A 14,118-nucleotide genomic window follows, 5' to 3' on the forward strand; every position below is an offset into this window, starting at 1 on the left:
TGAAAGGCTTGGGATAAAGCTTTCACCTGATTGAGACATTCTTTAGTCACAGCTGTCTGCTTGGTCAGAAAAAAAAGTAGAAAAAGTCACTACGATTTCTACTTAAACATGTCAAAATCTAAAAACATAGTAAGTTTGTTGTGTATTTTCAATGTTTTCTTTCAAATTGTTCAAAACCAACCTCGTAGTCATTTTTCTTTTTTAAGAAATTACACATCCTCTGAGAGCTATTTTCTGCATGTCATGTCATTCTCCACAAAATGCCTATGACATGTATACTGTAACATTCTAATTTTATCCATTGACACTGTCAGACTAATGGTCGATAGGATAAGGGCACGTCGTTAATAACATTAACCTGTTTTCTACGAATTTTCGAATACGACCTGTTAAGAGTACAAGTAGAAATCATTCATACTAGTGAATATTATCATTTTATATAAAAATGGGGGTACCTCCGTCTCCATTGGTAAGACTTTTTGCTAAACGTTTATCGAATGAATTCATTGAAAGCAATGTTGATCTTAAAATTCTTCATATTTTCAGTTATAATTAACCGATTTTTTGAGATAATTTATATCTGTCTCTATTTCAAGTTTTTCTTATTTTCATTTCTTTTTCTTCTGCAGATTGTTCGTGTTCAGTCACCAGAATATGGAACCAAGAGAGTGGAAGCTAGGCAGAATGAGACGATTGCTGATTTCTTGAATAAGGTAGCTAATTCTGTATGTGCTATCAGTTAGTACTAGATCTAGCACTAAACAAATTGGTATCGGGTCGTTTCCCTAAATCTTGTTCTCCTCGGGTCGTTTTGCACTAAGCTGTTTTGCCCTAAAAATCTTTTTATGGTGATTTTTTAGTCCTGTTAAGTTGTGTATGGCTAATATAGTCTAATTTGAATTTTTTGTGGTCGACCAGATCTGCACGTACAATGTAGCATGAAATTCTTTCGACAATTAGACATTTACTCATGAAAACCATGGATAAGATCCTATTTTGTGGTGAAACATGAAAATAGTAAGCTTTTTTAATAATCAAAAACATTTCGACTGATATCCATAAATTCAAAATAAATAATTATGTTAGGGCGAAACAACCTTGGGTGATCTGAATTTAGGGAGAAACGACCCGCAATGCGAACAGGATTTAGGGCGAAACAACCCAGATCCCCCAAAAAATCACCATTTGTGAATTACTCTACTTAGTCAAATTTTAATATTGTTGAAGGCGAGTTTATGTCAGACTCTATGTACCCTTATCAAATGAGGAATTGAAAAATAAGTTAATCAATTTAAGTACATTGTGTGCTTTCTTTGTAGCTTCAAACTGAGTTTGGACTTGGTGACACAGGATGGAACGTTTATAAATCCAGAGACAAGAAAGACTGGATCAGAACATCTCGCGCCAGAACATTGGACTCTTACAAAATAAGGTTAAGGTTTTATTCTGACACCATGTTGTTTCAATGGTTGAGAAAACCCAATGAGAAAAGCACTGTGTCATCAGAATGATTGCAACCAACCCAATCAAGGATTGAAATGAAATTACTGGGAGATGAATTGAAGGCTTGAAGCACATGCTTAGCCGAACATGATCATATCTGGAAATGAACATTTAGAAATAAAGTTCAGAATAAAATATTCCTGATTCCATAGCTATAGTTCACTTTTATTTTCACCTCTATGGTTCTGTACTTGAATAATTTATTTCTAAATGGTTATAGTCATGTGTTAAACATTAAATATGTATGTTTGGTATTTTAATTGTAAGAACTGTCAAATATTACATATGCAGCACACTTGAAATTTTCAAAGCATTACGTATACATTCCTTTGTAATTGATAAACTAATTCTCAATTTTTGTATTTCAGACATGGGGATATGCTGTACTTATTTTCGTCCAGCAAGACATCAAAAGGTCAAGAATTCAGTAACATAGCTCAGAATATTGAGGCATCACCTGGCTCCTCCCAAATGTTATCTGGGTCAGGCATGGCCTCACCCATTCCTGGTCAGGGAGTAGTTGAGGATGAGGTGGACCAGATTCTGGACAAAGAAGATGGCAAGATCTACAGAAAGCGCAATGAACAACTGTAAGCACTGACAATAAGATATTTTATATGAATAATAAAAGCTCAATTAACTCATTCACCCCTGAAATTTCATAATGAACTATTCCAACCTTTGAATTGGAAGAGTTCAAATACTTTTTCAGGGGTGAATGAGTTTAGGATATATTTTTTAATTCACAACTGGTCAAGTTTTTAATTCTTCACATTAAACTTCAAAGTCAGATTTTGTTTAATTGAATGCATGACTTCGATTTTCTTTTGACTTTGATCCTTATCAAATAGTTTGCAATAGGTAAAATACTGATAAGGGATGAAGGTGATTGTTATAAATTAATTAAATTGTAGATGCCATCATGGCCCCCAAGGAAAATGCCTGCACTGTGTGCCACTTATGGTAAGTATAAACAACAGATGAAAAATATTCATGGTTCTATTTTGATACACAATACAATAATATCTACATGTAATATTTCAGTGTGGCATTGTTTACCAAGTCTGAACCATAATTGTTTCACTTACAGAACTACATTTAAAAATTAAGTTCTAATTTTTCTATTTAATTGCAAACTTTTATAGGTGAGCTTCTAACTGCTAACACATGAGGGGAAAAAAACTATAGGTGTAGGTCATAGTTAACACATTCACCCCTAGAGACACATTTGAACTCTTCCAATTCAAAGGTTGGAATAGTTCATTATGAAATTTCAGGGGTGAATGAGTTAAAAGGTAAAAAATAAGATGTTCCACTTTATACAGGTCATACCATGGTATTGCAAAATTTTCTATCTCCTTTAAATATTTGGTGCCTTTATATTTACTAGCCCATAACTTTTGCTGTCAAAAGAGAACTTCGGTTTATATGTCATCAGTAAACAGTATCTTTTATACCAATTACACAAAGAGCAAAGTAACTAATACAAGTTTAATGTCCTGTTATCATTATATCTATTCATACATTAATGTAGCTTTTATTGGTATTTTTTTCCCTTAGCCATATGATGAGGAATTCTTACACAGCTGTGAGCCCCCCATCAAATTCCTCGCATTCCACTCACACTTACGTAAGCTGACAGGAGGAGTGGACAAGTAAGTACATATATCTCTTTAGTGTAATGGCAGGTATAGACTATAGTATGACTTAGGTACCGGTAATGAATATCATATATTTGAATATGGAGAATATAAAACTGCACAACTACTGTACAGTTTCAAATATATACTGGAGATCAAGGAAAGCTTTGTTATTTCTTCTTATTTGTTATACTATATAATGACACTAATAAAGCAAAGGAGTAGACAAAACTTGAGGAAATATTCTTTCAGACTGCGGATTGTTAACCATTGGAACTCTCTTCCAGATGCCGTGGTTACATCACCAACAATCAAAACATTTGAATCCCGATTGGATAAACACTGAGGGCAGCATTAATGCTTTTTATGCCCCCACCATAAAATGGGGGGCATATAGTGTTGCCTATCCCGTCCTGTCGCGTCCTGTCCCATCCGTGAGCGGGGGCATTTATGTCTTACAGACATTTTCTAATTTAACCACAAGATAGATAATAATGAAATGATTCTTTTTCGGGCATCATCATATAAACTGATGTTAACCTTTGGTGATCTGGATATATAGGCATAATGCCTAAAGTTTTAAATTATGGCAACATATTTGATTTTTGCATTGTTATAAACTGATATAAAAGATTAACATATAATATTTCGTTAATTTTGTATTGTTCAGGGGGAAATTTGCCTTCTTAGAGAACATAAGCTGTAAAATAAAGACCGGATGTACAGAACATCCACCTTGGCCTGGAGGCATCTGTACGAAATGTCAGCCCAATGCAGTGACACTAAACAGACAGGTTCACAACACTTCTTTGTCTTGATCCGTTAAACATTGGTGAGGTCTTTCCAACACATAGTGATATCCATGGTGTCGGGAATATTACAAGTCTTTCAGTTGGGGACTTTTATCTCAACAAATAAAGGTTTTAACTAGGATATCTATTCAATATTAACTGTTCACATGAAAGTATACAATATTAATAACTTCATATTTGAAATAGCATTGGACATATTAGTAAACCTTGACTAAGAGAAGACACTTATTAAAGTAATATGTTAATGCTTGATACATGGTTATGTTTCCTTGCTGTACACACTTTTCACAGTCCAGATCTAAGCAAACACAAGATTGTATGTTTAATAATGTTTTAATATGTTTTGATAATACTTCATAAAACTGTTTAAGTTGATTTGTTACTTACAGAAATACAGACATGTAGATTACATCATGTACGAAAACTCATCTATTGTCGATCGATTCCTCAACTTCTGGAGAACTACAGGCAACCAAAGAATTGGCATCATGTATGGAAAGTACGAGACACATAAAGACACGCCACTGGGTATAAAGGCCACTGTTTGTGCTATCTATGAGCCACCCCAGGTAAATATGTAACCCCTGAAATCATAACATACAGAAAACAAATAGGTGTCAACCTCTGAAACCTCTAATGAGAGAGATCGCCCTCATTCCACATTTCCAATGAGGGAGAAAGTGTGTGAAACACGGCTGAAACTGCTTTGCTCGATTTATCTTACTCTCTTATGTATCAAAATAACTCCAAAAAGCATTCATTTGATTCAGACACACCTGTTATGATCATTACACATACTCTGCAGTAACTAGAAGATCATTGGAGCACAGGATATAGATTTTGAGTTTGTGTGAGTTTTGACTTGAATCAGGGAGTTGGAGGGAGATTGATCAATTTTGGTCAAAATGAGGGAGGTTTGACAGCTATGAAAACAAGTTTTCTTTAAAATCTATCAAATATTGAAATATATCTCAAAAATGTAAAGCACAAAATCGTATAAAAATTTCAGCTGAGTTCTATTAAATCTTTTATGCATTCAACAATTAAACATTATGAATTGTATGAATGAACATTAAAGATTTAGCACCTTCTACTTCTCTAATAATTCTTTATCACCCATCAAACTAGACTACATTTCACTTAATGTACCCTGCCATAAATGCGAGACAACAGCCCTTACTGTTGTATAACAAGATATTCCGTACATTTTCCAATGAATTTCGCTAATGTATATGAGATGGCGACATGCTTATTCTAAGCTCCCTATCGATATCTTTACAATCTACATGGGAACCCATTGGTTTTCTGATGTGTTTTAATATTGAGTATTACAAAGGACACCTTCCTCATAAGAAGGCCTGTGTGTTTTAAACAATGTTGGGTTTTGTGTTTCAGGTAAGTTCCAAGAGCAGGGTGGAGCTGCTGGAAGACCCTAAAGAAGATGTGGTCAACAAAGTGGCTGAGAGGCTGGGTATCGGCCCAGTCGGCTGGATTTTTACTGACCTCATTGCAGATGACCTCGGAAAAGGCACCGTCAAACACTTCAGAGGAAATATTGTAAGTACAGCAAACTTGGATATAATGGCCCTCGTTTCATTTGCTTACTCACTTACTGCCAACATATTTCAGTGGGTTTTTTTCCCTAACAATTCTGTATTTAGTATATAATGTCTCCCTTAACAAGATTTTACTCTAGAGTGCCATATTATTAATGTATTTTTTTTTATTTGAATATCTGGTGTCTTATTTTTGGGTCCTGAAATACACCAATACTGTAGATAAAAGTAAACATTATGGATTCTGACCAATGCTTATAGGGTTTATCAGTAAATGTTACGAACAATTCAGTCTTGAGGCATCTTTCTTATTCTGTAAGGATTTTACAGCTAAAAGTTTCATCTAATTAATGTTATTCAGTCTAATAATGCAATATCCCACCATCCAGCCAGTGCTTCTAAAAGTGTTATTATGTCCATTTCACATTCTAGCCATTTTATATATGACATTGTATAACATGAAGTGTTTTATATATAAGCATCACGTAACACAGTTTCATTGACAGAAATATTCAGATTTATATTCATCTCATCCTTGGATATTTGTTAATTTTCAGAATTCACATTTTCTGAGTGCTGAAGAATGCATTATGGCAGCGGATTTCCAAAACAAACACACCAACCCATGTAAACTGGCGACAGAAGGACACTTCGGCTCCAAGTTTGTCACAGTCGTTGTAACCGGTAATATACTGTTATATATATTCTGTGAATGTTAAATGTTGACTTTGATTCAGATTTATTTTGAAATGAAACACTCAAGAAAAATATTCATAGGTACATATACTGTTACAGTAAAATGTAAGGATTTTCATTTCAATGTAGTACCTGGCACATCCTTAAATGACCATAGCTGTTAATAGGATGTAAAACACAAACGAACAAAACATGTGATTATGGTGTATGGATATTTGTTTTGAGAGGTTATTCAGGGACTATTATCGTGTAAGAAATGACATACATCATCATTAGGGCTAGATACTTGAATACTGTATTGTTATTCCTGAAAAGTTTGGTTGAAAAAGGAAAACAATTTTCTAGATTAATAAAACTTGAATAATCACTGTAGTAAGCAATTTAGATCCAACATAAAATTATCAGGAGACCGAGTTATTCGACTGATGGAGTCCTGATCAGGAAGTTCCATTATACATGAAATGAGAAGCCTACTTGTTTCTATACGTGTGACATATGTAATGTACCAGGCGATGCCACCAATCAGATCCACTTTGAGGGCTACCAGGTATCCAATCAGTGCATGGCGTTGGTGAGAGACGACTGTCTGATACCAACCAAGGACGCACCAGAGTTAGGCTATGTCAAAGAATCGTCAGAAAAGCAGTATGTGCCGGATGTATTTTACAAGGTTAGATTTTCTCTATTAACATTGCCTTGTCAACCAAGCCAATTGCAATGACAGACATCCGTAATGACATAATAATGATATTGTTCGATATAATGGAAAATTGCTTGCAGAATGCTATGCTACTTTTTAAAAAAACACTCTATGATACATGTATAAGTAATAAGTTTGTAGTTTCTACAACCCTTTATAACTTTATGCTTCAAGTCAAAATTTGTTTTATTTTCCCATTTTAAATACAATTGCCAATGCAGCAGTGCATCAATTAAACACACAGTTATAAATATTATTGCTACTTTTACTTTCATTTTTCATTTTTTATTTAATCCTGTTATTTTGAATTTAAATTCAATTATTTGCAGCATCAATTGTAATACTGGTAGATTCAGCTAGAAGTTGTGAAACATTATCTTTGATTTCATATTAAAGTATCAATATTGCAAAAATTCAATATTATTGTGCTGTTTGCTACAACATTGTATCACATTTTGCAACCTGTTTTTCTGGAAATATGTAGTTTCTATTTCATTTCCTTTACATTACGTCTCACCAGATAAAAGACAGTTATGGCAACGAAATAACGCAGCTGGCCCGTCCCTTACCTGTGGAGTATCTACTTGTTGACCTGCCAGCAGCCTTCCCGCTCGAAGCACAATATACATTCAAGTCCCATCTACATACCGAGATAAAACCGTTCCCTGCCTCCAACAGAGATCAACTAGGGGAAGCTCAGGTAATATATACGCTACAATATAGACCAGCTAGGTGAAACACAGGTTACATACATACACTGCATGTTTCTGACACGTAGCTGGCACATTCTGTTTCGGAATCAAATGATATACAAGATATTGAACACTGACTCAATTTCAAAATCTGTTGGAACACAAAACCAAAACCAATGTTCATTTCATCTAAAATCTCTGAATTAAATATTCTTTCATTTAAAATGTGTTTAACTGTCAAGAGCTAAATGTTTTTGTCTATATGTAGCAAGAACATTTCACTTGCATTAACGATGCTTGTAAGAAATAAAATAGAGATGCTATTATTATTTCAAGCTGTTTTTATTGGAATATTTTCAAATTATCATTATATATTTCAGGACTTCAATGCCCTTGTGAGCTACATTCAGCAGTTCCCTCCCAACCGATTCCTGGAAGCAATGTCCGGCTTTCATATCCTGGTTTTCCTTGGCACCTCTGACATGTTACCAGTACAGGTGTGTTAGATATATATGAACTAGACCAAACTAAAATTGTCGGAGATTTTTTTTTTTTCATTTTCTGTCCTTCAATTCCATGGAAAGCAATATGAAACTTTTCATGGTTTCCTCTCAGTTCTCTTGACGGATAGTGTTTTTGGAGGGTGAATGTCTGTACAAAACTGATATTGCTGGATTTTAACTTTTTCAACGCCAAAATGTTTCTTAATTTGGTTGAAACGCCCAACTATTGCTCTCATCATATGTTTAACCATCCCGTTTAAAAAATGTTCTCATAACCCATAAGTGAGGAAACCCTGCTTGAAAAGTAGTCCTACTGTATCGGTAAAAAGTCACCGGTGTATACATTTTTTTTCTTACAGGAGAAAATTGGAATGCTATTAGATGCTGTCAGACTGAATGATGAGAAACTTGCTTCTGATTTCAAAAAGACAGAAGAATGGGCAACTGTAGAGGAGATGATGGCTGCTCACGGTAAGTCAGCTTAAGAATTCCCTAATAGTAGAGAGTCTGTCTATCTTTCCACTGTATATAGGCTTTCAGATTTTATCTCCTGTTAAGTTTTGTTATTTTTCCTCAATATCTGTTAAAGAACAATTTTAAGTTCTAGGACTTTTTTGGGAGTCAGAACAATTTGAAATCATTCTCAGTAGTATTACAGAGAAGGGTTACCTGGTAACATTACAAATAGCATGACCAGTGGCCCAGCATTTCAAGCTTCCTCTTATAACCAAGAGGTCTGGGGTTCAAATTCTCATAGTGAAGATGTATTTGTGGAAAAGGAAATTGTAATATATTTCTTTCATACCCCAGTATATAATATTTTGAAAAAGTGTACGGGCACAAATTAGAAAAATGTCAAACAAATTGTGATTATCTCCCATCATCAATACTGTTTCTGTATGTATACATAAAAAATATATACTGGATGAAAAAGTAAGAAAGAATTGGCTGATATGTAATGAATAAAAACAGTTCTTAAAAAAACCCACAAGATTTTTAGGGATGAACAGCCCTGTTTAATTTTTTGCATAAAGACATGAATGGGATTATATTTCAACAATGTGTATACAAATTGATTAGAGGAAAAAGTCTCAATATGTCTGGAATCAACTACGAACAATGGTGTCAGAGTTAAATGATGCTGGAATGTTACAAGCTGCTGTTATTATGAGATATACTAACAAACCATTTTCATCTGTTCCAGAAACGTCTCCAGGTCTCTCCAGGGAAAGGTCGTATGTAGGACCCGGAGCATCTCCCCTTCCACCCATCGGTGCCTCCGGTGGGACGTCTTGGACATGTGCACACTGCACATTTATAAACTCTTCGGACAAAAGTGCCTGTGATATGTGTTCGTTACCCAAGTAATAGCATTGTGTTTGGCCGCTATCAAAATAACAACACATAATGATTGAATATTATTTATATTTACTTACAAGACAGAAAAGGAAAGTCTTTTGCTGGACTGTGTACATTGGATTGGCTGTTTCACCCAACATGATCACTTATGCATGTATCCTACTCAACTTGTTGAAGCATATAAGATGCCTTGAGTGCTTTGTTATGAATATATTTAGAGCCGTTTAAAGCTAATTTTTTACAAATGAATGAATGTTTTGTGTTCAAATCCATGGATTAATCATTCCAACCTTCAGATGAGCAAACCATTAGTTCTTACTTTTTGTGGTCTTACATATGCCCTTGTATATCCCAACATGTTTATCTTTTAACGGTCAAAGCATCATATTTTGTCACAATACCTGTGATTCATCAAGGAAAGTTAGTCTATGAATAATTGTTAAGTATCAGCCAAAATTAATTCCCCTTTCCTCCTGTAAAACTGTTTGGATATCTGTACTGGTTGGGTACCACAAACTGTAAAGAGTTAACCCTTTCACCACTGTAGAGCATAATGGACTCATCCAGATCAATGAATGGTAGTCTACTAAAGTTACATAGGGGTGAAAGGGTTAACACCTTGTTGTAGTTCAACTATTCTTACCGGTATACAGGATTTTTGCATTAAGTATATGTTTTTCAATAGCAACTAAAAGTAAAACTACAGTTTACATGTAAACAATTTTAACTTCATTGGAAGACTAATGGAACAAGATTGAAATCTTACTGGATGAAAAGAAATACAGTATGTTATGCAGATATTGTGTTTAATACTTATCCTTCTGAGATTTTTTATCGTGTACCAAAACGTCTCGGAATAGAAATGTGATATGATCCCATCTCCTATACTTGGAACTAAGTATGATATTGTGAATGTTTTCAGTTTGAAAGATTTCTTTTTCTCCTAGGTAATACACGCACATTCTTGAATTTAAATACTTGTTCATTTATTTTACAACAAATCATCCCCTAAGTATGGGCATTTATAAATATTTGAGATCTATTTCAGATCATTTTAAACAGCAGATAATTCTTGTTGAGAATTTGAAAATTAGATATTCATTTAGTTGAACCCCTGACATTTTATATACTGTACTCATACATGTTTCATTGAGGGCTAAGTCTGCCATCAGAATTTTCCTTTCTGGTATGATTTATGCTGTACATCAATCGAAAAGTCTGAGCTTAATGGTTTTCATTTGTTTCCATTTGCATAAGTAAACATCACTGTTGTTAGGTGAAGATGTGTATCAGCAAAACTTAGACGTACAGCTTCATCTGTTGCTAACCATTAGGCCAACTGAAAACCATTTGTTGCAGGTATAGATTATAGTAACAGCTCATGCGGCTGATAACTTGAGAAAAACATTTTTTTTTATAACCAGCTCAATTCCAAGGAGCTTGAGCAGCAAGTCATTGATTATGTTTCTGTATGTCAGATATAATTGAAATACGATAACATGCCACAAATGTCGTTATAATTACTTCTCAACCATCGGCGATCAAATACATTGTCAGAGGGATACAAAACACTTTTCAGGAGAAGATATGTATTGATCAGTTATATTTTTTATTCATTTGCTCACATGATTTTGCTCTTTGAATTCTATTTCAAAACCTACCTTGTTTACCTTGTTCATTCATTATCTATATACAATGTGCATCTTGGTTTAGTGGAATGTCATATGCCTCCATACTCGGTTTTTGAGAAACATTTCTGAAAAAAACCCACCAGATTCCAGGCTGACTGAAAGAGAAATATAAATGTAACTTCAGACTGGTAAGGTCTGGTAAAATTGTTTTTAGTTATCTGTTTGTTAGTTTTATCAGAAACACTACAAGGATTATGTAGGTCAGGTTGAAATAGCATTAAAGTTAAGTTGAAGGTGTTCGATGTTGATTCATGTTCTACTGTATAAGAAGGTAGAAAGCCCCAACAAACAATACAATGTTATTATATATCTTCCGTAAAATGTAATAATATCTTAGGTGAGTAAAGGGAGGAGGCATGGATTTGACCTTGCCAGCTCCCACCCTTCCTATAACAAGACTTAATCCATGAGAGGCAGATTTTGACCTCCACAGTTCTTGCCGTTCCTAACACAACTAAATTTGAGACACTATATTTTGACCTCAGGATTCAACTCACTTTTTAACACAACTGAAACAGGAGGGTCATTCTTAATGTGAATAAATCCAATCCCAGATGTGCCACTGATAATATTGTATTACAATTTGGCATATTATATTGATTGCCATGGAAGCTAAAATGTACATACTGTAGTTATAAATACATCTAAACCAATCATCGGTGGTTTCACAGGGAAAATGTGTACATACCTCACAGAATGTGTTGTTTGAATTTTGTACTTGCTTTTGTCGGAACTACTGTTTTGTAAGGTACATTGCTATAAATGTAGGTAAACATACATGTTATAAACATGCTGTTTATGTGATATATAGGAGTGCTCATAGTTGTTTTCTGTAACCCTGATTTACTGTAAGAAATGCTGGTATGCTCCTTAACAGGAACATACCTAATGTTACCCTCTTATCTGCTCAAATTGAGTAGAAACATCTGCTATATACTGTAGATCACTTTATTTTCGAGAGATTAACTTTTGCATTAATTCACGATTAGACTCATTTGCATATTAAAATTCTCTAGCGAATTTAAATCCATTTGTAATTTCCATTTTATTGAAGTTTTATTTCTCAATTGTGAATTCAAGAATTTACAAATAAAAATTAGGTAAAAAACATAAGGTATAGTCCACCAAATGAAAGTAAACACGATAAATAATGTTATTTGCAGTAACAGATGTATGTAATAATGTATATAAAAACGCTAACGACGTGGTATTTTGGTGCAAAGTTCTACTTCATATTCATATAGTGCTACTTTTTGTTAAGACCACATGTGTACAGCAACTATCTTCTGTAAAACTGGGGGAAATATTTTATGTGATCAATGGCTCAATGCATAGTACATTCATTAAGGGTTGACTTATGCCAGATATGTAAGCTGCTATGAAAAAAGCACTTATCTTTTTTATTCCCCCACGTAAATATTTATGAAAGCAAGCATTTTCAAACCATGAATATATATTGCTTGTTTCTACCTTAAATAAAAAAAGTTTTGAAAGCGTTTTCAAGCAGTAGATGTGATCTGAGTACACAAAACACTTCGATTGGTTCCCCATTTTCTCCTACAACATAGATACTATGTTAACGTTGCCTAAGTTAGAAAGCTTGATTTATGTACTATGTGTATGTACTGAATAATAGTATGTATGGTACTTTTGTATACATGCAGTAGAAATAAAACATTCTTGTCTGGCATCTATAAGGTTTGTTTAATTCACTACTCTGCCAATCAATCGAGAACCTTGGGCACTTTCCGTAAACTATAACTCGTTTTGGCAAAGTGTCGCTGGTTCCAGATTGCTCTACATGTTTAACAATTGTTTCCTGGATACAAACAATGTCTGCTTACATGCTATCACTATTCTTACCTTGTAAAATGTTGGTGGTGAACCTCTGGCGATGAGTTAAGTTTACTTAAGGCTGTATGCCACCTTACTGTGGTATAAATCTCGGTTCCAAAGAGTTCCAACTAAAAAACAAAAAAGGTTTCATTATGAAAAGTAAGATGACAATTGTAAAGGAATTGATGTTACACCTAATTTTTCAATGCACATAAAAACATGCATTGATCTCAATTGGGCAGTTTTGAATAATTAGCTTTTTGGTGATTGGACAGGATCTTAAAATATAAGTTTCAGCACAATACTGGATATACACGTAAACAGAGACCTTTATATTATTAATTATATGTCTTTGATGTAAGATGTTTGGTAGCAGGAATGAAGCTTTTTGTTATGGGAAAGAAATGCTATTAAAATAGAATTGCTACCTTATGGATATGTATGGATATAAAACAATAACAATATTACAGAGGTGGATATGAGAAGCAACTATTACTTTGAGATGAAAATAATATTGAAATGAGGGGATACATACGAATACAAGTATGGTTGATACAGAAAAATGCTTGAGAAAGAGCTTTAGTACAAGATGGATATATGATCAAAGTACTGAAAGTACTCCAACACATTACTACACATTATTTCTTGATGTAATATTTTCATAGATTTATAGCGATATTTATACAACTTCTTTTTTGGAGTTCTGAACAGTTAATCATGAAATGAATATCACAGAGATATGCATGAAAAAGACCTTTTGCTTTGAGATGAATACATGATCAAAGTACTGAAAGTACTCAAACACTATCAAGAAGGAATATAACACAATATTTGATTCAATTAAGATGAAGAATATATAAACTCACTGGAGTTCTGAACGATTAACCACAAAATGTGATAACACTATGAATTAAAATGTTATTGGAAATCACCACTAGGGGAGTATGTATGCAAGAGCATTTTCCACGTTTTGCCACACAGATAGAATTAGCGATATCCTGGACACCTACGGTATCTATATCTATCTATTTGTTATACTCCACAGAGAATGTCTTTAATATGAAGATGTTAAAACAATATGGACTTTAGAAGATTTAATAAGAACAAACCGCTGCTAAGAGAAACAAAAA

At 33.9% G+C, this 14,118-nt stretch overlaps 1 protein-coding gene across 2 annotated transcripts; it reads left to right on the forward strand.

Annotated features, from left to right (window-relative positions):
* The first annotated feature begins 6 nt into the window (after window positions 1-6).
* Window positions 7-12,842, forward strand: LOC110448556 (nuclear protein localization protein 4 homolog). 2 transcript variants are annotated; one of them, XM_021494848.1, is made up of 15 exons: window positions 7-129; window positions 630-713; window positions 1,320-1,432; window positions 1,872-2,093; window positions 2,418-2,466; window positions 3,064-3,158; window positions 3,814-3,937; window positions 4,345-4,524; window positions 5,351-5,512; window positions 6,069-6,195; window positions 6,717-6,877; window positions 7,428-7,607; window positions 7,980-8,096; window positions 8,462-8,573; window positions 9,307-12,842. In XM_021494848.1, exons 1-15 carry the CDS (start codon window positions 109-111, stop codon window positions 9,468-9,470), a joined length of 1,911 nt encoding a protein of 636 aa, XP_021350523.1. In that variant the 5' UTR covers window positions 7-108; the 3' UTR covers window positions 9,471-12,842. The 2 variants fall into 2 exon arrangements, with proteins under 2 accessions (XP_021350523.1, XP_021350522.1); XM_021494847.1 differs by lacking the exon at window positions 7-129 and adding an exon at window positions 240-469.
* The last annotated feature ends 1,276 nt before the right edge of the window (window positions 12,843-14,118 follow it).

The sequence above is a fragment of the Mizuhopecten yessoensis genome, unplaced genomic scaffold (genome assembly GCF_002113885.1).
Source record: "Mizuhopecten yessoensis strain PY_sf001 unplaced genomic scaffold, ASM211388v2 scaffold4121, whole genome shotgun sequence".
NCBI lineage: Eukaryota > Metazoa > Mollusca > Bivalvia > Pectinida > Pectinidae > Mizuhopecten > Mizuhopecten yessoensis.

Coding starts and splice junctions, on each gene's coding strand:
- LOC110448556 (XM_021494847.1), top strand. CDS start 446: ATGGGGGTACCTCCGTCTCCATTG. Junction 2,094..2,417: donor AGAAAGCGCAATGAACAACT/GTAAGCACTGAC, acceptor ATTAAATTGTAG/ATGCCATCATGGCCCCCAAG. Junction 4,525..5,350: donor CTATCTATGAGCCACCCCAG/GTAAATATGTAA, acceptor TTTGTGTTTCAG/GTAAGTTCCAAGAGCAGGGT.